The sequence below is a fragment of the Perna viridis genome, chromosome 4, assembly GCF_037379345.1.
Source record: "Perna viridis isolate PV_CMFRI_1.1 ecotype Kerala chromosome 4, ASM3737934v1, whole genome shotgun sequence".
Classification (NCBI taxonomy): domain Eukaryota; kingdom Metazoa; phylum Mollusca; class Bivalvia; order Mytilida; family Mytilidae; genus Perna; species Perna viridis.
This window is the reverse complement of record NC_142448.1, coordinates 51,452,732-51,476,557: the sequence shown is the minus strand read 5'-3', so window position 1 is coordinate 51,476,557 and position 23,826 is coordinate 51,452,732. Positions and strand designations below refer to the sequence as shown.

At 33.6% G+C, this 23,826-nt stretch overlaps 1 protein-coding gene and 2 pseudogenes across 1 annotated transcript; 2 read left to right on the top strand and 1 right to left on the bottom strand.

Moving 5' to 3' along the window:
- The first annotated feature begins 1,944 nt into the window (after positions 1 to 1,944).
- Positions 1,945 to 3,953, top strand: LOC148620463 (uncharacterized; annotated as a pseudogene).
- Positions 3,954 to 4,585: 632 nt separating this feature from the next.
- LOC148620462 (uncharacterized) lies at positions 4,586 to 5,174 on the top strand (annotated as a pseudogene).
- A 1,715-nt stretch (positions 5,175 to 6,889) lies between these two features.
- LOC148620461 (putative cytochrome P450 12d1 distal, mitochondrial) lies at positions 6,890 to 23,289 on the bottom strand. Its single transcript, XM_088581357.1, has 10 exons — positions 23,144 to 23,289; positions 21,057 to 21,298; positions 19,280 to 19,505; positions 16,826 to 17,004; positions 15,404 to 15,599; positions 13,394 to 13,577; positions 11,108 to 11,274; positions 10,426 to 10,507; positions 9,392 to 9,607; positions 6,890 to 8,278 (listed from the first exon to the last, which is right to left on the bottom strand). The coding sequence occupies exons 2-10, from the start codon at positions 21,271 to 21,273 to the stop codon at positions 8,159 to 8,161; spliced, it is 1,587 nt and encodes a 528-aa protein (XP_088437483.1). The 5' UTR covers positions 21,274 to 21,298; positions 23,144 to 23,289; the 3' UTR covers positions 6,890 to 8,158.
- Positions 23,290 to 23,826: the final 537 nt, after the last annotated feature.

Below are 23,826 nucleotides of genomic sequence, written 5' to 3'. Positions count from 1 at the left end.
CTGGGATGTGTGCCCCAGGTGGTGGAATGGGGTACCCCTGGCGTGTTACATGCTGGGGTTGTCAGGCTATAATACGGAAAACCTGACCGCAAACCATAGTGGTGCACCGTGTTGGGAAAGAAGCCACGTTCCTCGCACGTTAAAGAACCCTGCTGTGGTATTCGATAGGAGTAGGAACCTTTGCGCTCCGCCACAGGAGGCTAAATTGCCCGACCTTACCCATCTCCCCCTTTTTCCAGTGGTAATCAAAATTTGTCGACCCTATTATCCTTGTGACCCATCCTTTCTTTTTTTCATTTCATGTTCATTTTATCATCCATTTCATGTTCATTGTCTGAATATAGCTGAAATATTGCTGCTCGGACGTTAAACCCCAACAAACAAACAAACAAATTCGAAGTACAAACTGATCGTTAATGCGAAGTAACGTTTAAATATTTCTTGGTTAACAGGATGCGAATATCTAATAGATGTAGGTGTTTTAAGTAAAAACGTTCTATCACTTTAAAAAATCAGAAAAGATTTTGTAAAGTCAGAAAGGTCTTGCATTTAATGGAAATAATTTAGGCCTGAGGTAATTGTTTACAAAATAGGTGTGCAATCTATCGAGCTATGTGCTCTATTGGACAAACATCCGAAATTTAAATTCGACAGAAATTACTAAATTGATCTATTGCTCTTTTGTAGGATTCCGATGAATTGTTTGCTATCAAAATTTTAATAGGTAATACTTTCTGTTGGTCTATATATCCAGCAAATGGAGAGTAATCGGTAATCGCAATGGTTCTGACTTGCTACAGGCATTTCTAATATAATGATTGGTTAATTCTAGGTTTTACAGCGCGCTAAACCTTCCATTTTCAATTGTAACATCAAATACACCGGTGGTGATTAAATATCACTTGAATGCTATAGTGTCATAATGTCACAGAACAAAATAAAATTTACCAAAAAACGTTATTGTGTCTCGGTGTTTTAGAAGAAACTAAACAAATTATGGACCAATGGATGATATCAGAAAGAGATTTAGTAAGAGACCTTTTGAGATACATTTCCTGTTACCCATGAATAATTATAATTTCATTCGGTTAAAATATTGACATAGAATGAAATTAATTTCTCCTGGATATTTGCATCATTTGTGTGGGGTGGTTGTTACGGTTTTACCCGTTCTTATATTTTCCCGCTCAAAATATTTTGGGTTTTTGGCGAGCTTTCGTTTATATTATTCATTCAGCACGACGACGTCTTATTGATCGGTTCGGTTTAATTTTCGTTTTGCCACGTACCCTACGATAGAGAAAGGGAAGGTGATACTAGCGAAGACGTTTCTCTTCGAGATGTTCTAAGAGCTGAACAACAACAAGGTGATATTAACTTTCAATTAAGACAAGAAGTAGTGGAACTTAAATTGCATGGTTGCGCGGTTTCTGTTGCATCCCATGTTAAAAAGCTAAAACAAGAACAAGAATACAAATAGAAGTACGAAAGTAGTAAGATACAATTTAATCTTAATTCAAAAATTCTCGCTGACCTAAATCAAGATATTTGGGCTTTTAATTAGAGAACACAAAAAAATGATTACGCTCAAGAAATTGCGTGAAATTGCAAAAAAGTCAAAAAGCGAAATAAGTTGATTAAAATTGCTGATAGCAGTGAAGCCGGTTGGAATACTGTAAGACAGTACGAGTCCAATCCAGTCGCGATCGATACTGATGATGAAAATAGGATTAACAAAGCTGAGAATAGAGCGCTCCGTAAGCGCAAATTTAAAAACACTAAAAAAGATAGCGAGAAACCTAATAATACCCCAGGTCCTCAGTTTTCTAATATTGCAGCAAATATGCAACAGCAGCCCTTTCGTGAACCCCCAGCTTGGTAGCAGTACACCAATCTACTCGGGTATGCCGAGCACGAGTGGCGGCAACGCAAGGAGGTTTCAACATGGAGGATGTTATGGATGCTGGTCTATGCAACACTGAAGAAACCGATGCCCCTTCAACCCCAAAGCGGATGTCAAATCCAAAGCAGAATGAATTTATAAAAGATCAGTATTTTAATAGTTTTGTAGACAAAAAAATTGATTTGAATTTAACAAAATACTATTTCGAATATGAACAAGGCCAAGCTAATATTATTGTTAAAGGTAGATTTCGGAAAAATTACGAATTGTGGAAGTCTTTAGGTTGCTATGACTTTATTTTAGACACTATTTTGCATGGCTACAAGATCCCTTTTCACACAAGGCCTCCACCTATATGTTTACATATTAATAAGTCAGCCATGAGAGAGTTCGATTTTGTTTTCGAGGCTATAGATGACCTTTTGATCAGAGGTTTAATTGTTGAATGTATTGACAAACCTGCAGTCGTTAATCCGCTTACCGTATCTATTCAAAATAGTGGTAAGAAGAGACTTATTTTAGATCTCTGTCACGTGAATAAACATTTGTAGAAGACTAGTGTTATATTTGAGGATGTTAGAATAGCTATTCACTTTATTAAGAATAAAAGCGTTTGTTCCAAATTTGATATTGATTCTACATATCATCATATTGATATTTATGAACCACATACTGAATATTTAGGCTCTTCCTGGAGTTATGGCAAAAAAAAAAAATAGATATTTTAAATTTTTGGTATTGCCGTTCGTAATCAGTTCTGCCTGTTATATTTTTACTAAAGTTACCCGTCCATTAATTAAGAAGTGGAGAGGTGAAGGTATACAGATTTTGATGTATTTAGATGATGGATTAGGGATCCATGATAACGAACTAACTTCTCGTTATATTTCTATGCAGGATGAGCTCTGATTGACAGCGGTTTTGTTCCAAAAGTGGAAAAATCTATGTTTGAACCTATTAGACAATTTAATTTCCTAGGCTATCATATTGATACAGTAGAGGCTCGTTTTAGCATTCCTACAGATAGACTTTCTAAAGTTTTAAGACTATTTGAGATATTGGAATATCATTAGAAAAGATTAAAACTGTACATGTTCAATCTGTAGCATCATTAGTGGGACAAATTGTGTCTATTTCCTATGTTATTGGTAATGTAGCGTACATTATGACCAAAAACTCAGTAAAGACATTTTATCCACCGGTTCTTGGCAGAGTTATATTTCTTTGTCAGATGATAGTATCAATAATATACATTTTTGGAGTGACAATATTTCTTCTATTACTCTGAAGAAGTTTAATTTCGAGTTTGCTTGCAGAGATGCTAAGCAGTTCTACTTGGAGAGAACTTAATGCAGTTCGTAATGTATTACTGCCTTTGCTTGATTTCGTTGAAGTTAGGAGATTAAAATGGTTGACAGATAACCAGAGTTTGACCTCTATTATGTCGAAAGGGTCTATGAAGGAACATTTACAGGAGATTGCCCTTAAAATTTACCAGATTAAGTTTAAAATTTAATTTGACTTTAGATGTCGTATGGGTCCCTAGATCAGATAATGAAAGGGCTGATTTTATTAGTCGTATTATAGATTATGACGATTGGAGTGGCAGTGACAATGTTTTTAACATGATTGATTCGTTATGAGGACCACATGAATTTGATTGGTTTGCCAGTGATCATAACTGTTAATTGACAGTTTTCCAGTCAAGATATCGGAATGTTGGTTCAATTGGAATCGACGCATTTACGGTGGACTGGTGCGGTCCGGGGTAAATGATTGGTTTGTCCCACCTGTTTCTATACTCCTTAAAGTACTTATGTATATGAGGCAATGTAGAGCATATGGCTCTGTTATTTTGACTGTATGGAGATCGGTTAGTTTTTAGTCTTTTCTGTGTCCCAGTTGTGAAAGTTGTATTCCTCAGGTGGTGGACTGCATTTATTTACATGTACTTACTAACAAAGCTAATTATATCCCTGGTAAAAAGTCGGTATTCGGTAATATTGATTTACCATTTAAAATGTTAGGTCTCAGGGTGGATTTTAGATAAACTAACTTTTTACAGCATGTTAATTGCATGTAGACTGATTCTGGTATGAGTAAGTGATGGTTATGGACAAACTATGGTAGTGACAAATTGTATGAACATTGTCTTGCCAGGGTTTGAGTGATTACAGAGTATAGTTAAAATGTAGGATTAATATTATTTTTGTATTATATTAGATATTAATATTGATGTACGATTATTATATCATTTTCTTTTTACATATGTTTTTGCAGACTTTCAAGCCTGATATTTATGAATTACAGGATGAACTACTAACTTCTCTTGATTTGATACCGGACTTACATTCGGAGGCAAAATCGGCGAACACCGTTAAGAAATACTACTATGGTTTTCGGCGCTGGAAATCGTAGGCTACTGCTTACAATATTCAGGAGTGTGATATTTTACCTGCGAAACCTTTCTATGTAGCGCTTTATTTAACATCTTTAGTACAATCGTGTAATACATCCAGTCCTATTATTGAGGCGTTTTATAGTTTGAAATAGGCACATTCTCTTATTGCTGTTTCATCGTCGGCTGATTCTGAATTAGTTATAAATGTATTTGAAGGTGCGAAACGCAGGACCGGTTCAAATATTCATAAAAAGGAGCCAATTACTCCCGGATTATTTGAGATGTATGATAATTTTTGTGTCACTAAAAATATATATTTCCAGCGTACGATTTGTGCATGTTTGTTATTTTTTTCCGGGTTTCTGCGTATTTCAGTATTATTAATTTTGAGGAGAAGTGATATTAAAATTTATTCGTCTTATCTTTCTGTTTTCATAGAGAAAAGTAAAACAGACATTTTCAGACATGGTAGTTGGCTTGTTGTTTCTTGTACTGCAACCAAATTGTGTCTCGTCAGGAATTTAGAATTATATCTTGAATGGTGCAATATATCAGAGGATTCGGATGAATTCATATTTCTAAATGTGGTATTAAAGAAAGGAGTATTCGTTTCTTTCTGTTAATAAACCGCTTTGTTATACCCGCATGAGAGAATTGTTCATTTAAGCCTTCAAACCCTTTGTGAAGGATATTAAATTGTATGGATTGCATAGTCTTCGGGCCGGTGGTACCACGGCGGCAGCAAGTAATGGTGTGCCTGATAGATTGTTTAAACGTCACGGTCGTTGGAAGTCTGACACTTCAAAAGATGATTATGTGAAAGACAGTTTAGAATCGCGTTTGCAATTTTCCAAAAAATTAAGAATTTGACTTTATTTTCATTCCCTTTCTTTGGGTTCAGCAGCGGCGTTGTCGTGCGGCTATCCACTTTATCATGATTTTATATTTATTTCCTTTACATATTCTAGGTTACTCGGTGGTTATACTTTAAAGCATTTTATGTGTTCGTTGTCTATGTAATTCACAATGATGAGGGGTTGTTACCAGGATAACAAGTATGTTACGCAGATATTCGTGGAGTTCAAGGAAATCAGAGGAGTTAGTAGTTGAAAGTACATGTATATTGCTGCACAGGTAAGAAAATTGTCTACCCCGGACTTGACTTTTTATGAGCAACTCGGCGGGTGTTTCTAGAAAAGCAGAGTACGCTTACCCTACCGGTGCACCTGGTCCATGCTCCCAGTTTTAAGTGGAGTCCGAGTTGCTCATTTACTTTTGTTACTTTGTATGCATGATTTAAGTTACTTTATGTTCTTTGTTGTATATGTCTGTTTTCCATGTCTGGTCTTTGTCCCTGGACTACATTCTTTTGATTACCGCTATAACCTTGGTTCCCTTGATTACTCTTTAATTCCAAAGTAGTCTCTTTTAACATGAATATAAGTACTGAGATAACCACTGTTTTTCGAATTCGAGATTAAGGTCCATAAATGATGCTGAACAAGCTGTTTCTGCTGTCTCCTTTATCTCTGGTTGATGTATTGAATGTATTCATTTACCACAAGAAAAGTTGTTAGAGACAATACCTCATCAATATACATGTATCTGTATGTGAAATTAAAGGATTTAGCATGCTTTTATATTTTTGCACTTTAAGAGATTCTGAAGAAATTCAGTCTTGTATGAATACAAAACACGTCGGCCAGGAGAGGAGCACAATTAATGCCCACTGGAAAGCGAACTTGTTGCTGAAAAATTATGGCTCCTCCAAATGTGAAAAATAAACTATCAATGAAGAAAACAAGCATACTGAAAACCTTTTCTGGGTAGCAGACTTCATTCTTCAGAGATGTTTAGGAAAAATATGTTGATTTGCAACCTAGAACAGCATAATTCCTCAAATCAGCAAACAATTTACGAATAAGTCCAATTTTAAGTTAAATTTCAATTTGTCATGTGGCAAGGTAGTGTAAAGAGTTAAGAAGTCAAAAGTTTGAAGACAACTTATTTCTGAGAAAAACTACGGGATTTAATGTTTAAATTTCATGTACATCTTTAGAATGTTTAAGTATCCACATAGTGGGCATTAAATTTTCTTTCCGTACTTAGATATTAGGTTTGTCATTATGCCGCATTTGTGTAACCATATCTATTGAATCAAGCTCGATACATGCTTTGTACACGTAGGAATGTTTCAGTTTGTGTTGGTTCTACGGTTCTTTAGCATATAAGTCAAGGGGGGTAGGGTGGGGGGGCTCCATCCTCAAAGATCACATGAATCACTAGAAATTCAATGAATCCTCACAAAATGAATGAGACTGTCGTTCCCTAATTGTTCTTTTTTTCTTTTTGACATACGAGTGTAAGGCTGTGGAGATCGAAGAGTTGGCAGTGAACTGATTATTTGTTTGTCTAACTAGTACTGAAATTGGAATCCTGTAAAGTAGAATCATTTCAGACTAATCTGAGCAACGTATAATCGGGTGATATCGTCTTTCGTGTAGAACCAGGTTTTGAATCGTGCCGATACAACGTGTACTTCCTTATTTCTCTCTTCACAATGATAATAACAGAAAGACAGTCAGTCTGAATATATATATTTATTATACCTCAGTATATAAACATCAATACAAAATTTTCTACAGTAAAATTGCTATTTTTCTCCTTTTTCAGTGTTTGACCATTGAGCAGTCCATAGTTTTCAGACTATTGACCGGCAATGTAAACCGCTTTCGCGGATTTTTAGTTCTGTCACCGGATTGGACAAAAGTTTTATATTTATTCCGAACGCTCGAACTTCACCCTCTCTCAATAAAAACCCCAAAATGACCACGTCTGCTGGTTTTGTCTGCTGAATCACAAATGGCAAGGTTTGTTAATAAAGTAATAGATAATTGCTACATTTGATTGTTAACTCTATTGTTTTTATTTTACTGTACTGCGCCCTCTCCAACAAGTCTTGCACTTTAACACAGATGAAATTGAATGTTTGCGAGACAATAGTCAAATGTGTACATTATTGCTGTTCTTTATCTTGCAGACACCATGTAATTGATGTTGATGGCTATTTTTTGCAAATTCAAACTCCTATGAATTACTGGTGAAAAGGTCAATGAGACAACATTCAGATTAAAATATTGCCAAAAGATTCATGGTTTTCTGGGTTTTGAACATTTTGAGGTGATGAGGGGAAAATATCAGTGACATTCAAATTAAAAATATTGTAAAAAACGTTTTTCTTGGTTATCATTTTGAGATGATCATTTAATTATAAACATTTGAGGGATATGGAGTAAATGTATTACAAGTTTAAGTTTTCGGTATAATGAAATACTTATAGATTGGGTATTCGGGAAATAGCAAGTTTATTGTTCCCCTCGGCTACGCCTCGGACAATAGTCACAGTCTTGGGGAACAATAAACTTGCTATTCCCTCATACCCAGTCGATAAGTATATATATATATAATTATATATATATATATATATATATATATATATATATATATATATATATATATATATATATATATATATATATATATATATATATATATAATTATATATATATAATGATAATAATAATAGCATTAGATTCTTTAAATGTAAATATGTTTTTGGTGTACATTTAATCGTATACATGTACATCATATTACCTTTTAATCATTTGTTTAGAAATAGATATTTAAAACTCATGTAATGGAGGTAATTTTTACATTGATAAGTGCTAAACACATAAAATATGGGTCCATATCATGAACATGCAAATATACAAAAGCATCGTGGATCTTATTTTCTCGCCATGTTGCGTCACAAAAGTATGCATAGTAACTGCTATTTTCTACATTCTAAAAAATTATTTTTTCCTCTCAGTAAATGTCATTTTAACTTTATCGACCGGAGTTGTAAAGATCTTCAAAGTTGTTCGTATTTTTTTTACTTCCGGTGGCATTGAAACTTCAAAGTTCTGAATAATCTGGAAATAAAAAAAACAAAAGAAAATATATTGAACTTGTTCAGGGAGGGAGGTTGAATAAAGGGCAGAGAAGGTGGGGTAAAGAAGAGATTCGAAATGAAAATTAACGGAAATAGGAACTATTCCATGCTTGTACCATCAACAATTCGGTCATACATGTACTTTCCTCAGGTGGGGGAGGGGCAATCTGCTTTTTCTATGATATTGGGTGTTGCTAGTATTCTGTCACCCCACCATATTCATATACAATGTATCGGTTTTTATTTAAATGTAGACCTTTTCATATTATGTCAGAAAAAGAGAAATACAATTCCATACATATGTAAATATATACGGAGTGTTCCTTTGATTATGATATAGGACATATGTATAGAGTAATATATTCATCACGTATTTATTCTACAAATACGAAAATAATTACAACAAATGATAGGACAAAAATATTTTCGACTATCCATATAATTCGTAATGTAAACTTTATAGTATTTTTTATATATAGATAGCAGTGGTTTATCGAACGTTCCCGGTGTAATAACTTTCGATATTTCACACTGTGAAATAAATTCGGTAATTTCACTCCCGCAGTTTCTCCAGCCAAAACGACTCAACTTTGATATCAACCAGCCAATCACACAGCCAATCACAGAATTGAAAATTTATGTTGAATTGATCAATAAATTATGAAAAAAAAATCTATATAATAAATAGGATAATTAATAGTACATGTATTTGTGAATTACCAAAATATGATCACTCTGCCAAGAACACATGAGGATTTAGCTCGTGATAATATTTTAGATAATTATAATTGAATTTCTTTCTTTCCAATTAATTATCCCATTAATCATATACTACTGTCCGTTTTCCCTACCTCTTCACATAGTTACATTTATATGCAAGCTAGAAAATGGTACCAACTCCATCGGCACGTCCTATCATCTTATATATAGAAAGCGCACCTCCTCAAGACAATTTCAGATTGCAAATATGCAAAAATATTAAAGCAATAAAGTTTCTAGATGCCATATCTTTTACCATGTTTACAGCTAGAAAATATCAAGGGTTTAGTTTGTTTAATAATCATGTTCATGGACATCTATATCTACAGTATACCTTCGCTGTAGCTATAAATATTTCGTTTTCAGCGAATCTTTGTCCGATACAAGATCGTGGCCCAAATCCGAACGGTTTATGAGCAAATGGGAATTCTTTGCTTTTGGCTAGTTCCCCTGTCGTCTCTCTGAGCCATCTCTCTGGAAGAAACTCATCAGGTCTTGGGAAGAACCGCTCATCCTTACACATCTGCCTATTATTGATAACTACCAGTGTCTAAAAATTTACAAATCAAGGAGGAAAGATAATTTTATCATATATAAGTTATTATGTAGATAGCCAATAATTTATTGAAATTGTCCCTTTGTTATAAACTCGATAGTTCACGTATGAAAAAAAATTGTAATTTTAATTAACTCTCGAGTTTTCTCCCGCCAAAATGTCACAACACAGATATAAATCTGCAGAACACAATATGCATAATATATACTGAAAATGGCAATGATAAGTCTATTTAATGATTAGAATAAACAAAATGTTATTACCCCTTTCCAAACTCTTCAAGATTCAACTTGTTCACTAAATACATTCTGTGTTGTTTGTCTGTATCAGGGATCATAATTGGTTTTTTTTGTTCAGTGTATCTCAAAATTATACTCCATGTATTTTTTCCCTGGTACACAATATGTTCGTATCTGTATGTCTTACACTATGAATATATTCAACATCGCTTAATACATATACATGTACCAGTTATCAATCCCTCCGCAGACAAAATAAATACTTATTGATTAACTGTATTTACGTATCACTGGATTCGCCCTGCATGGTTAATACGAAAGCAAAAACAAAAAAAGGAAAAAAAAATAATAAAAAAATAAAATAAAAAATAAACAACAAAAAAAAAAACCAACAAAAAGTTTTTTGGGGTACTGTACTAAAACTGAAGGGGGTAATACAATGTAATACTGATTATGACTGAGGAGTAAAAGTTTTGAAATTGATAGCAGACATCTGCACAATACAATGACAAATTACACCAAAACCCATTAAATTGATTCTCAACAGGTCAGAAATAAGAACTAGAAACTTACATCTTTAGGAATGACGTATCCTCCTACAACCAGATCCTTTTCCGGAACTCGTACCGTTCCAAAGGATGATGGGAAGATCACTCTGTCAGAGAAGAAGGGAATGCTAATGTCTAACATAGGAATGATAAACACACTAAACAAACCATTTTCTTCAGGTAATTTATTAAAAATGACTTTGATTAACTCTTGTCATTTTCTTTTCTCAGGCGGTCCTTAAACCATCTATAACTTTGTTGAAATACCAATATACAATGTACAGGTCTACGATTTTATTTACTCTAATACATCCCAATTCCTCCACCAAAAGTTTCCTGTACATTCTTTGAAAACAGGATATATGTGTACCGGCTAAAATTTTGAAAAATTATTCTTCTACATGATTAATTGTAGATAAGATTATCTGTAGCAAATTGAACTTTTACCTGAGATTCTCTTTTGATATTTTGATTAACCTTTAAGATTCCTAGCTGAGGCAATATACATGCATGATAAAAAAAAAAACTTACCCGTGAGAGTTCCCGAGGTAAATTTTAATATCATAATTTACCTGTGAGACTCTCCGTGACCCGAGGCAAGCTTAAGTTTTTCAATTTACCTGTGAGATTTTCTGAGGCAAGCTTTGATATTCCAATTTACCTTGGAGATTTACTGAGACAAACTAGAATTAATATTCCAATTTTACCTGTGCGATTCTCTGAGGCAAGCTTTGAGGTAGGACATCTGAGCAATATGTTCTTTAGTCAAAGTGTCATTATCTCCAACTACTCGTTGTATTTCCTCGTACAGCTTTGTTTGTTTGTCAGGGTTCAAGCATAGGTTCGCTAACATAAACACTAGTGTGTTAGCAGACTGAAATTATAAATTTATTGATATAGGTAAAGTACATGTAATTGGAAATCAAAACGCGAATCAACAAGCAGTATAACTGAATACACATCTGTTTAAAAATACGGTTTTTTTAATTGAAAACTCTGAACGAAAAGAACTTCGCTGAGCGCAGAATAATATGACCGCACATGTTGAACTCTGTTCATTTGGGGCAAGTGTGGACACAATATTTAATTTAGTTTATGAAATACATTAACATTAGGACTTACAGTTTATTAAGGACACTACATGGGTTTTTGGACTCAAAATGACACAAAATTTGAAACTTAAAGCCGAAAGAAGTTCTGCTTTAAGGGTTTAAGGGCTTTAAAATTACAGTCAGGGATTCTCATGAAGAAGCTAATAAAAGCAAAAAGTTCAAAATCGAACCAAATATAAAAAAAATGGTTAAAACGGTTAAATCATATTAACAAATTTTAAAACAGAATGTCAAAAGGAACACATTGACACAAGAATCAGCATAATTGGATTAACAATTTTACCGTATAGCGGGACATTTTCGAGCGAAGCTAATTTTAGCATATTTTAGCAGTCTGCCAAAAAAAGCCAAAACTAGATTTTTTTTTAAAACAATCCAAATAATTTCTTGACAAAAACCAAAAACTATAGGGCTCCCGTCATATCCAAAACAGAACAATGTGTCAAAATTTCAAAAAGATCCGATAAAAGTGACTGAAAGTTATGGTAAACAATCCCAGCACATCACCTGGTTGAATTTTGCCTTTCAAAGGCAATAAATTTCACAAGAATTTGTCCAACAATTTTGACTCCAGAAGTCTTTGATAGGACTTATCATAAGGATCATTTCAACTACTGAAAGTTTGACCACAATCATGCTGAACACTTTTACCCATGTCACAATTTAGCTAAACCTAATGGTTTTGGAGATATATGCGAAAGACTACTGTCTGACCCCTATGTTTTAATCTTGGTAACGGCGGTCATATTTAAAGACATATAAAAAATCCCCACATCAGTTCTATGCAGGATACCCAAAGGAACATTCATACCAAGTTTGGTTTCAATTAGTCAAGTAGTGTCAGAGAAGAAGATTTTTGAAAGAAATAACATAAAAAATAGCAAAAATCATTGAAAAAGGGCAATAACTCAAATATATCTCAACGGATTAAAACCAAAAGTTAACAACAGATAGACCTCATCATGATAAATACTTTTACCCAGTCAGAATTTAGATTAACCTAACGGTTTTGGAGGAATATGCAAAAAAACTACTGTCTGACCCCTATGTCCTATTTTAGTAACGGCGGCCATGTTTTTCAACGAATCAAAACTTCCTACATCAGTTCTATGCAGAATACCCCAAAGAACATTCATACCAAGTTCGATTCTAATTAGTCAAGTAGTTTCAGAGGAGAAGAGCTTTGTATAATTGTTAACAACGACGACGGACGACGACAAGTGATGGCAATAGCTACCTGGCCTTTGGCTTTGGCCAGGTGAGCTAAAAAACAAAAGTTAACAAACGACAACAATGATATGATGATGCCATAATACAAATGTACGTCCGCAAATTTTGTTTGTGTAAAAAAGAAAGAAATTAAAACTAGAATGCAGCTGCCCGTCGTGCAGACCAAAAGAAGACGTTTGAACAGGTGGGCGGATAGTGTATATAAAAAAAAATACAACACCCATCAAAAGTGAAAATATAAGAGACTTTCACGAAAATTAAAGGACAAAATCTTAATACTTCAATGTATATCTTGTTTCGTTTTCACTTTCAGTTTACTTTTATGTTGCTAAAGTTTATATTGTATGATGTTGTTTTGAGGCCAGCTGCATTCTCCCCAGTGGTGTGAGTGTTTCCTCGTCATTCATTGAAGACCGATGGGTGGACTTGATCTTACACGTTTTAGGATTGTTCTCTTTAACATATTCATCATATCCATTCTCGTTATAAATATATATGAACGTGTTTATTTTTTTGTTTGTTTGCATAAACATTTTAAGTAGGTGTTCAAACAAGGAAATAAATTCATTCTTCCAATAAGAAAAAAAATCAAGACATTTTGTATTTATTCAAACCTCCATGAACCTCAGTGATTGCTCTTAATACACTTACCGAATCAATTCCAGCACCAAATAAGTCACTGACAATGGAACCAACTTCATCGTCGGTCAGTCTACCATCAGCAAGTAGAGAGTACATAAAATTAGGCTCCTTCTCCAAGTACTCCTCTAAATTGCCATTTTTCTCAACATTTTGGAGGAACTCCCTTTGTGCTCTTATTTCACTGCCTACAATGCTGAAATAACAATGATTCTAGTTATGCTTAAATATCCATGTTTATGTGCATGATGAAAATCAAAGTACTGAGGCTCTAAGTCAAGGAAGATCTCAAATTTACCAAAATACAAAAGTAACCAAATCTGAAGCTAAAGAAATCCATAAAACTACAGTAGTAATTCAAGTCATACATGAATAAGAAATAACAAGTTTTGTTAATGCATAGAATTTTTGAATTGCTTCTTTATGTGTTTTTTCTTCTTCTTATGTGCTTTTCTTAGTTGCCGATGACCTCTAGATTCCCTTGCCGTGTTAATTTTTGTCTACAATCTTTTTATTTTACAGCAGTTCGTCAGAAGAATATTTGAGCAAAACTTGAGCGAAATTTTAGTAACGGACATGTAGTAGGAATGCATCCAAGATACATGTACGAATTTTCAGTTTAGAGTTGCCATAACTAATCCAGAACACTGGTGGAGGTTGAACATTTGAACATTGACAAGATAGACAAAGAACGTAATGGCGATAACAATTATATTTTATACAGCAACTGTTCTATTTGAACAGTCAAAATGCAATTACCGTATAATTTACAAATGATATACGGTAACTGACTGAATATAACTTTATGTTGTGACATCATCCGTTTCTTGAAACGTATTTAAATTTTATTTTCTTTTTTTGGAATTTTCTTTTTTGCAGTTAATTGTTTTAATCAAGTTTGGCAAATGCGTTTACTACATTTCTTCCCAAGTGGTATTACCGGTTAATGACGCTACGATAAACAGGTGCAAGTACTTCATGCAAGGTTAAGAAAGCATGCAGAGCCAATGTGTTGTATACAGTCAGTGACCGTACATGTATACCACCAATGAATATACTGTCAATGTATTTTTATTGCTCAAGTAAAACGATTGCAGTATAAATATATTACTTATTGACGTATTTGTCGCAGGTGTCCGACCTTATTGTCAAGACATGACAAAAATTGTGTGAATGCATACTTAAACAAGGAAAAAATTATTTCAACAAGCATTAATAGGTCTTGGTAAATATATGTGGGCTTTTCTCATAACATTATATAAAATATTTCATATAAAATTCTACGTTTTTGATTCGTTTGTGAAGGTGAATCATTCTGATTATACATCCCGTCTTCGTCAAGTTCAGGAAGGGCATACTTTAGTAGAGGGTGGTGTATTTGTATACACCACCATTCCGTTAAAAATACCACCGCTTCCGTGAAAAATATCGCCCTCGACTGTCTCGGACGATATTCTTCCTTAGTGTGGTAATCTAGTATGCAACCCTCAACTGCAGGCTGTATGTGCATAATATAATACGGTGTTCATAATTGATGATCCTCAATATGTAGGGAAAAACAAAATTTCCGAACTCATAAAATCAAGGCAGTAAAAGGAATAGTCACAAGGAAAGTCCGTAAAGCAAATAGCAATATATGATAATGGTCGGGTATTAGATTTGGCAGCTGCTCGTCTTTTCTGAAACTACATGAAGTGATCCCCGAAAAATTCTGGTATACCAACCCACCCACCACCCACCAGAAAACGCCGATCTACCACAGCTTCCTGATTAACTACATATCACTGTGCTAGCTTAAGGGTCTGCTTTACAGGTGAAAAAAAATCACAAGGCATGAGTCATGAACACTACTCATTACAAAGCCGTGGTTGCTTCTGTTGTACTGTACTAATATGCATATCAAAAGGCGGCGTTTAGTAATGAGTATGGCAGAGGTGTAAAGCTTTAAAATAGTTAGTATACCCTTTGCAAAGGAGATTGCTGGTATACATGTAGCACTACAAACCAGATACAGAAACTTACTTGTAAAAGACTATAGCCTCTTTCTCGAAGCGTTTGTAGAACGGTGTGCGGAAGTATTTGTAAACATTTACAGGCATTAACAACGCTTCTTGCATCATGTCAAAAATTTTACTCATACAAATGGCGATAGTGGGCGGATTGGACTGATTTGATTCCAGACATCCAAGTCTTTTATTGAAACACAGCATGCCAACACCTAATGAAGAGTTGGTAATTATAAAGGAAGTTAATTGTATTAAAACCAATTGAGTCATCAAAGCATTGGATGCATGTACATTGTAATTTAAGAATATTTTATCTTTATTGTAACCCAACATTTGTAGATTAACGGTTATTATATATTTGCACTGACAATAAATAGATGTACTATAAACAAATGGTACTGCAGTGTTAGTAAAACGGCAGTTTACCCTGTGAATCTGATCCGCGTTGTGTTTATGCTTTTACATGTATGTTGTACACATGTATTGTCACATACATGTATGTATATTCCTATTTTGCTACATTGTATGTGTGATTTCTGAGATTCATTGATTATAACCGTTCACACTGGAGTATAAGGCCGGGATTGGAGTACAGTTTTTTGCAGTTAGGTTTTGGTTTGTAGAATAAAGAATCGTCTTTGTCTGCGTATATATTTGATATTGCAGGTGCTATATTTCAGACAATTTTATAAAACTAACAATTTTAAAAGAACTCAATGTACAGTGTGTAGTACCTGATAGTACATGTACCTAAACCAAAAAATTGCGACAATGTCTTTGTATGTAATATGGCAAGGTTCGCGTATAACATTATTTTACCACTACAAATCAACCTTTAAGTAGCTGTACGAGGCTAAAACATCATTTCATTGTTAAAAATATATCCAGTATGTTCTTTTTGTACACTGTGTAAGTTTTTATATCCGGTAAGGTATGAAATACAATGTATGCCCCATATAAAAGTACATGTACCGTGTTTGTTTAAATTCGTATTGCATGTAATTAGAATACCATGAAACTGTAATTAAGGAATTGCTATGTAAATATATCAAATTAAACGAACCATTTCTTGACAATTGGAATATTTGCTATGAATGACACTTTTACTTACATTGTATCAAGCAAAACCAATTTTTCATTAATTGTTTTCTTATTTTACATAACCAACTGTATAATGATTATTAGGAGTCGTTAATAGTGAATACTGTCCAGGGGCAGATCCAACTACAGGTGTGCTGGGCCTCCCCCCTCTAAAAAATATATAAAAAATTTGGGAAAAATTTAATTGTGCTTTATATCTTGATTTGTCACTAATTTTACCTTCAGAATGTGTTTTCTTCGCCCTGCAGATAATTCTATTATCGCCCCTTCCCTCTAGAGTTCTAGATCCGCCCCAACAGACAGTCAAACCCATCACATCTATGTCTTTTGTACTTACTTTCAGTTGTGTAATTATACAAGTCCCACAAAAGATCGTCTGTAGTTTGTCGCCTCCTAAGATTCTCTATCATGTCGTTTGTAACTTTTTCGATCAAAGGGACGTAACTCGCTACAACAGCTGGTCGCAACATTTTCTCCTGGGCTGGTTTCCTCCTTTTTGCCCAGTCATCACCTTCTCTATGGAAAAATGCTTAGTAAGGTCATTATCACGATAAATCGAATGCTCAAGAGACACTGATATTGCTGAAAAGTTAAGGTTTCCCAAGTTCCATCAATTTATCTATAATGTATTCATTATAAGCAACTTTCATAAAATACATGCAATTGCATATGTAGAGGGCATTATAATGGAAAAGAAAATGCCAAAGAGACAGTGAAATCGCATTAAATGCAATGGTATTATCTGTATTGAAGGCAACACCACTTTTAAAGGGCAGTTAATTTACTAATAATGCCCATTGCATTACCAACTATCTTGTATAAATGCAGCGGGTATACTGTGTGGTAAATGTAATGCACAGATACATTGTTAAAGACCACATGACAATGTTTAAATCATGCAATAAGAATGGATCATAAATTCGTATAACCCTGATATGAAGTACATTTAGCTACTTTTATTTCATCGAAGTGTCTGAAACAGACGTGTACCTTGAGGTATTACTCCGGGCATTAATACGCAAAACCTTATTTTTGACATTTTTATGATTATAACACAACCGTTTAAAGTAAAGTAAAGTAAAGTAAAGTAAATTTTATTTAAAGTCGGCATATATGTACAAATAATAAAATAACACGAGCACTGAAGTGCTCTTTAACCGACTACAAATAAATAAATAAATAAAAAAAAACTCGACAACCGTTTAACAAATAAGTTAGAATGGATGTAGTTAAAGCATTCCTGATATATGTATGAAATTATATATGAATTAATTACTTATTTTTTAAAATTTTTAGTTGGTCGTCCACACTTGTTCATCTGCAGTATACAAAACATTCGCAAAAAAGATACACGTAACGGTTCCAGTTTACATTGTGCAGTAAATGCGTAAATTCTACGTGTATTTAATTCTGTTTCGGTTAAAAAATAATAATAATAATAAATAAAAATAAAACTAATGTACAAAAGAATCGCTCACATTTGAATCTAAATTTCGTGTGAATTTCTTCTTTTGGGTTATAATAATTATTTGCAATACATGTACTTGACAAGAGAAAATGGTACATGTACGAGGGAAAATCGTGCAATTTCAATGGGTTGATGGAGATATCGACAAACATTTACATTAATGTCTTGGATTGGACATCCTCCCAAGTCAGGGTTTTAAGTCCACCCTCACTCCCTCAAACCCCTGGCATCACTCATTCATATTTAGCGGGTATCGTCCAGCGCCATTTAGTGAGTTACTTAAATTTAACTCGGATCCAACATCCAATCAAATCACTCGTAACAGAAAGTCTTCGATATAACTTACAAAATTGCTACACATAACGTCATTTTTTTTAGTAAAGACTCTAAACAAAATCTACAGTTATCATTTTTGCTCATATTACATCATTTGTGACATCATACAACTTTCAGTTACTTTATCGGACCGTCCATTACCTCGTATTATTGTTTACCTTTCCACAGACATTTTATGTTAAATCGATTTTCATTGGTGCTTCGCATCCTGAAAAGCAATCAATCAGAATTGGCTGGACGATACCCGCTAAATATGAATGAGTGAGGGAGCGAGGGAGAGAGGACTCAAAACCCTGACTTTGGGAGAATGGGATTGGACAGAGTCTCGGTGGAAGATTACATTTTTTTTTAAATTTCCTGAGTTATCATTTGTTGGTAATTCGAAGACGTTTAATTTGCCACTAATAAAAATTATGCCTTCGAGTTCAATATAATTCAGGTCTTTTATAATGATCAATATTTTTTTCCGAATTATCTGAAGTACTTTCAAATTGGTTATTGTATCAAATGTATGTTGCAATTGTGATCTCCACGCAGAGTGACCGATGTTCGTTTCCCCTATGCTCCATGTAGCTTGAGTGAGTTCCGAATGTAACACACTGTTCGAAGCTTGGTGGGATTCGTTCGAACAATAAGATTTGTAAGTCTCGATTTAGTTTCATTTTCCTTCCGGAATAAAGTATGTAGAACGTTCATAAATGCATTTATTGTTTACTTCCAGGATCTCGAAATATTGCAGTGCAAAATCTTTTATTTTATGCTTTTCTTAACATTTTAATCGCACAGAACTATATATTTGTCACATTTAATCGGTATTTTTACACGAAAAAAAAATTGTTAAGCTTTTGATACTGAACTCAACTCTATATACGAATATCATTACATTTGAATGATAGCATTTTCGAGACACTACGGTGTCATGTAACGAGATTTACGTACGTACATATACCGACTACAAATGTATCTAAAAATGTCACATATACTTACAATACTACCAATCCTTTCGTTACATTTAATCTCTCTGCTGTTACAAGACTTATATCAAAGGAAATCCTTTTATGAAGTTCGTAGTCGGCATTGAACAATGTTTTGGCGTCATCTGGATGATTTAAATAAACCATGTATCCGGTCCCAAACCTCATTTTAAAAATGTCGCCGTAGATCTTTGCTTTTTCTTGTATGAGATCACTAATATCGTGCGGTGTATATTTTGCTAAATGTAGAAACCATTACTGTAAGTTACTAATTCCTTTTATAAATTAATACAGTAAGATATTACTACAATTATTGAGTATAAGGAGTGAAACAAGATATTACTACAATTATTGAGTATAAGGAGTGAAACATAAGACCCAATGGATCCATAGAAGAAATCATTCGAGGCCATATTGGCACATAGTTAAAAACGTGCGCTATCGCAACACTGTTTGTTTTTTTAAGAGTGATACATGTACCTAGGTTTTTTTAATGCGTTTTTAAAAAATTAAAATAATTGTTCAAAACAGGTTCATCGCCAGTCCTACATGTATTTAACCGTTGCTTACATGCATATACTGTTTACAGGGGTGAATCCAGAGGATCACCAAATGGACGGAGTAGAGACGTCCATAAGCACCCCCACAAAAAAATCTTTCATAAACATGCCATTTCGATGCATGCACCTACACGAAAGAAAATACGCTATTTTCTTAAATTTTGCAAATTGGTAAAGGGGATATTTGCTAGCCTTGGCGGCGTGCATGCATGCGTGCTTGCTACTCCCATAATCTTCATTTTATATGTGTAATCTGTTTTGATTGGTTGTTGGGGTTTAGGACATATATGGATTTTGACATATATGAATCATTTGACTGCTGACGTTTCCGGATCGGTATTATATACAATATATATAAAAGGGGCTGAAAAATTCCCAAAGATGTTAGAACTGTCAAATTTGCGATGCAAATTTTAGGTCGTTCCCTCCGCGGGACTCGAACTCGTACCGCTGTGACATCTATGGCAACACCGCCTGCACAAAGTCCAGCGCCCTAGACCACTCGGCCAGCTAGGCTATATAAAAATATAGCTTTCGCTGGCTGGGTCATTCCTCCTCGTAGGATTAATCTATGGCTCTAACTTAGTACACGATGTATGGAAGTATAGGACAGTTCATCCAGGTGTTATTATGTAGGATAGAGGATCAAATTAATGATGCAAGTCACAACACTGCTTCATCGGATCAAACTGATACAGGGAAGATAATGTTTATAGAAGGAGAACTGTCATACATGTTGTTGCTATATATAGCCGATCATAAAGTCTGTCGGAAAACCACATATTTCAAAATATAGCATGCAAGCGTTAACTTGCAGTTTGTTTGTTTTTCTTGCTTTTGTTTTTGTTTGTCCTTTTTTTTTCGAGTAATATACAGTTGTACAATGGCTATTCGCCCACCGATTGAAGATAAGATGAGTTCATCGGCTTTAGAACAACTGCATGTACACAAGGCAATAATAATTGTCTTTTTTTCAGCTACATGTACCAGCAAAAACGATAGGTTAGGTAGGTAAAGAAATCATTTATTTTCAAAAATATTCCATAACAACCTATACTTTAACAGTGCTTGGGCCTAAATGGCTTTAAAATGTTTAGGGTAAGCGCATGAAACTTGGGTAGGTATTGGTTGTAGGAAACAGACAAAATTGTTTTGACCTTATTGTGTATTTATTTACATACATACAAATGCATCTGTCTACTTGTCTCACAACGATCACTTTGTACTTACAAAATGGTTTGAATAAGAACATGGCTCCAAAGAATGGAATTTCAAACACTCCTTTAGGTCCAGGCATTTGACTGAAAGTCTTGACATGGGTCGATATCGGAGGTCCATCATTAAAAGAGGCCGATGTCGAAGAAAACCGACTGGATAATGTAAAAACAAGTTTGGACTGAAGATGGATTTTTCCAGAAATCAATCTTGCTAGTTGAAACGACGCCATTTACAGTTCTTGTACTTCTGAAACTTTGAAAAATATGAGTTTTCAACGAGCATTTTTCGTAGTTTACTTTAAATGTTAATTGTGTCCGTTATGTTTTCACCTATGTCTTGGCTTTGTCACTTACGATAGAGATACAATGAATGCTGATGTATTTGAAACTAATTCGGATTGTATGGCAAGCCATAATGGACAAAAATCAATATTTTGTAATATTAGAAAATAAATTTTTAATATTACAAAACCATTTTTTTAATATTCGAAAATATTTTTTATTATTAGAAATTCATTTTGTAATATTAAAAATTCATTTTCTAATATTAAAAATTCATTTTCTAATATTCCAAATTCCTGATTTAGTAATATTATCAAACATCACACATTTCGTAATATTACAAATTGAATTTGTAACATTGGAAAATGAATTTGTAATATTAGAAAATCACTTTGCAATACTGCAAAATCAGTCACATTTTTTGCCTAATATTATAAAATCGTAATTGAATACAACAAATCCATTTTCTAATATTAGAGAATCAATTTCTAATATTAAAAAATCGTTTTTTAATATTAGAAATTCAATTGAATTCTTAATATTAAAAAATTATTTTTTTTAATATTAAAACGTCTTTTGTGATATAAGAAATCTAATTTGTAATATTAGAAAATGAATTTGTAATATTAAAAAAATCATTTTTTGTTATTAGAAAATACTTATTCTTGTCCACTTTGGCTTGCCATATGAAATAATTTGTTTGGAATACAAATAATAATAGTAATAGCGAGCGCCGCGAAGCGATGTGAGCTCTACCGTTATTACGTGTACTTTCTAAATTTCCCTTAAGGTTCCCCAGTATACTAACGAAAAAAAGTCGTCCCGGAAGTGACAAAAAGTGACTGTCCTTACGGAGAAATTTAATCATTTCCTTCAATCAAATAAATAAAAAAAATATGGGCAAAGATTTCGTTTCAGTAAAAATAGATTCATCTTTTCTGATAGTTTTCAATAAAAAAAACCCTCCCCCATTAATTAACAAGACATATTTTCAAATAGAAATATTGATTTTGCTTGCTGGTTAAATATAAATAAAAATATTGCACTTACGAAGCCCCCCTTATTTGTAACGTCCATTATTATTTTTACGAGTCTCGCACAGACGGTACATGCTCACGGTGGTCGCTGATTTATGCAATGCCTACCCCATATTAAAATTTAAAAAACACTGCACTAATTCATTTTATTAAATATAGATTCAAAAAAATATGTGTCGTACAGGTATCGATCAAATTATGTGTATTTTAAAATGAACCGTCACGATGTTAAGTGTAGATGTAGGAAAGGTGCAGATGATATCAGATTTTGACATGTTACGGATTCATTGATATTTACCGATCCGCAACCAAACGTTTTAAAAATAATACACGTTGACACATTACTTTCAGTGTAGATAATATGGTATATTTATTCACTTTAACTTTTTAAATTAAAAAGTCATTTGGTACCCCATTGCGAATTAAATCAAATTTTGGGATTTATGTGTGTGTGTATAAAATTCCATGCAAATAAAAATATTACACTGATTAATAAAAAAAATCAATAAAAAATGAAATACACTCGATCAAAACGGTATCTATAGGTTTGTGTGTACAAAGCTGCTAAGGTGTAGCTGCACATAAATGTACTGACCGTGTAGTTAAAACTTTGCTGTACATAAAACTATACACGTACATGGTGTACATGTACTTGTCTTTTCAATGTCAGCGTTTTTGTCGACCATTATTGAAATATGTGTAAATTGATCTACGAATACTGTTTAATTGTAGTTATATATTGATATTTAATTACGTAAAAATAATAAGTTATTTGACCTACCAGTTCCTTTTTTGATGCCTTACGAATCCCATATGTCGCCCATTAACCGCGATTACATTTAAAGAAGTTTGATGAGCACACACGTATAGTGCATTTCGTCAGTTTGTTTACTGACAGTCATTTTTAATTTTAACCCTTCTTGAGGTCAAATGAAGAAACTTGTATTTACCGGGAAATTTAATTTTTTTGTGTGTTTTTTTTAACTTGGATTGTAACTCTTTGGGATCCATGTTCTTGAAAGAGTCAGGCAAAGGTGGATTCAGTGCGCAGGTGCTTATCATTTTGCTCGAGAAGTGTTAGTTGATTTTTTTTTTTTTAAAGTCGACAGTCCATGTGCTTTATTATACATATAACTAATGCATTGCGAAAATCTGATTTGGATTACGTGAATGTGGATACAAATCATATCCAAACTTACATAATTTACATAAAAGGTAACATTTCTGTAATGTTTACATTTAGTCCAAAAATATATGTCGATTTACAGGTAACTTGGGGTGATTTGTTTTCGCCATTCCTTTAATTTCTTTATGTTTATTTCTGTAAATGATTGCCATTCTTTTTTTTGTGGAGGCATTGCCAATTTCTTTTAGGTTTATATGACTTTTACTTCTTCAAGCAACGTTCGAGCCTGAGGAATATACATGTATATATACGTAACTCTCGAACTCAATAGATGTAAA

Bases quoted from the DNA above. Each gene is read 5' to 3' on its own strand.
- LOC148620461 (XM_088581357.1), bottom strand. From the start codon at position 21,273: ATGGCGTCGTTTCAACTAGCAAGATTGATTTCTGGAAAAATCCATCTT. The intron at 17,005-19,279 runs GTAAGTATATGT...ATTTTTCCATAG, and splicing joins ACGAAAGGATTGGTAGTATT to AGAAGGTGATGACTGGGCAA. The intron at 15,600-16,825 runs GTAAGTACAAAA...ACTCTTCATTAG, and splicing joins GTATAATTACACAACTGAAA to GTGTTGGCATGCTGTGTTTC.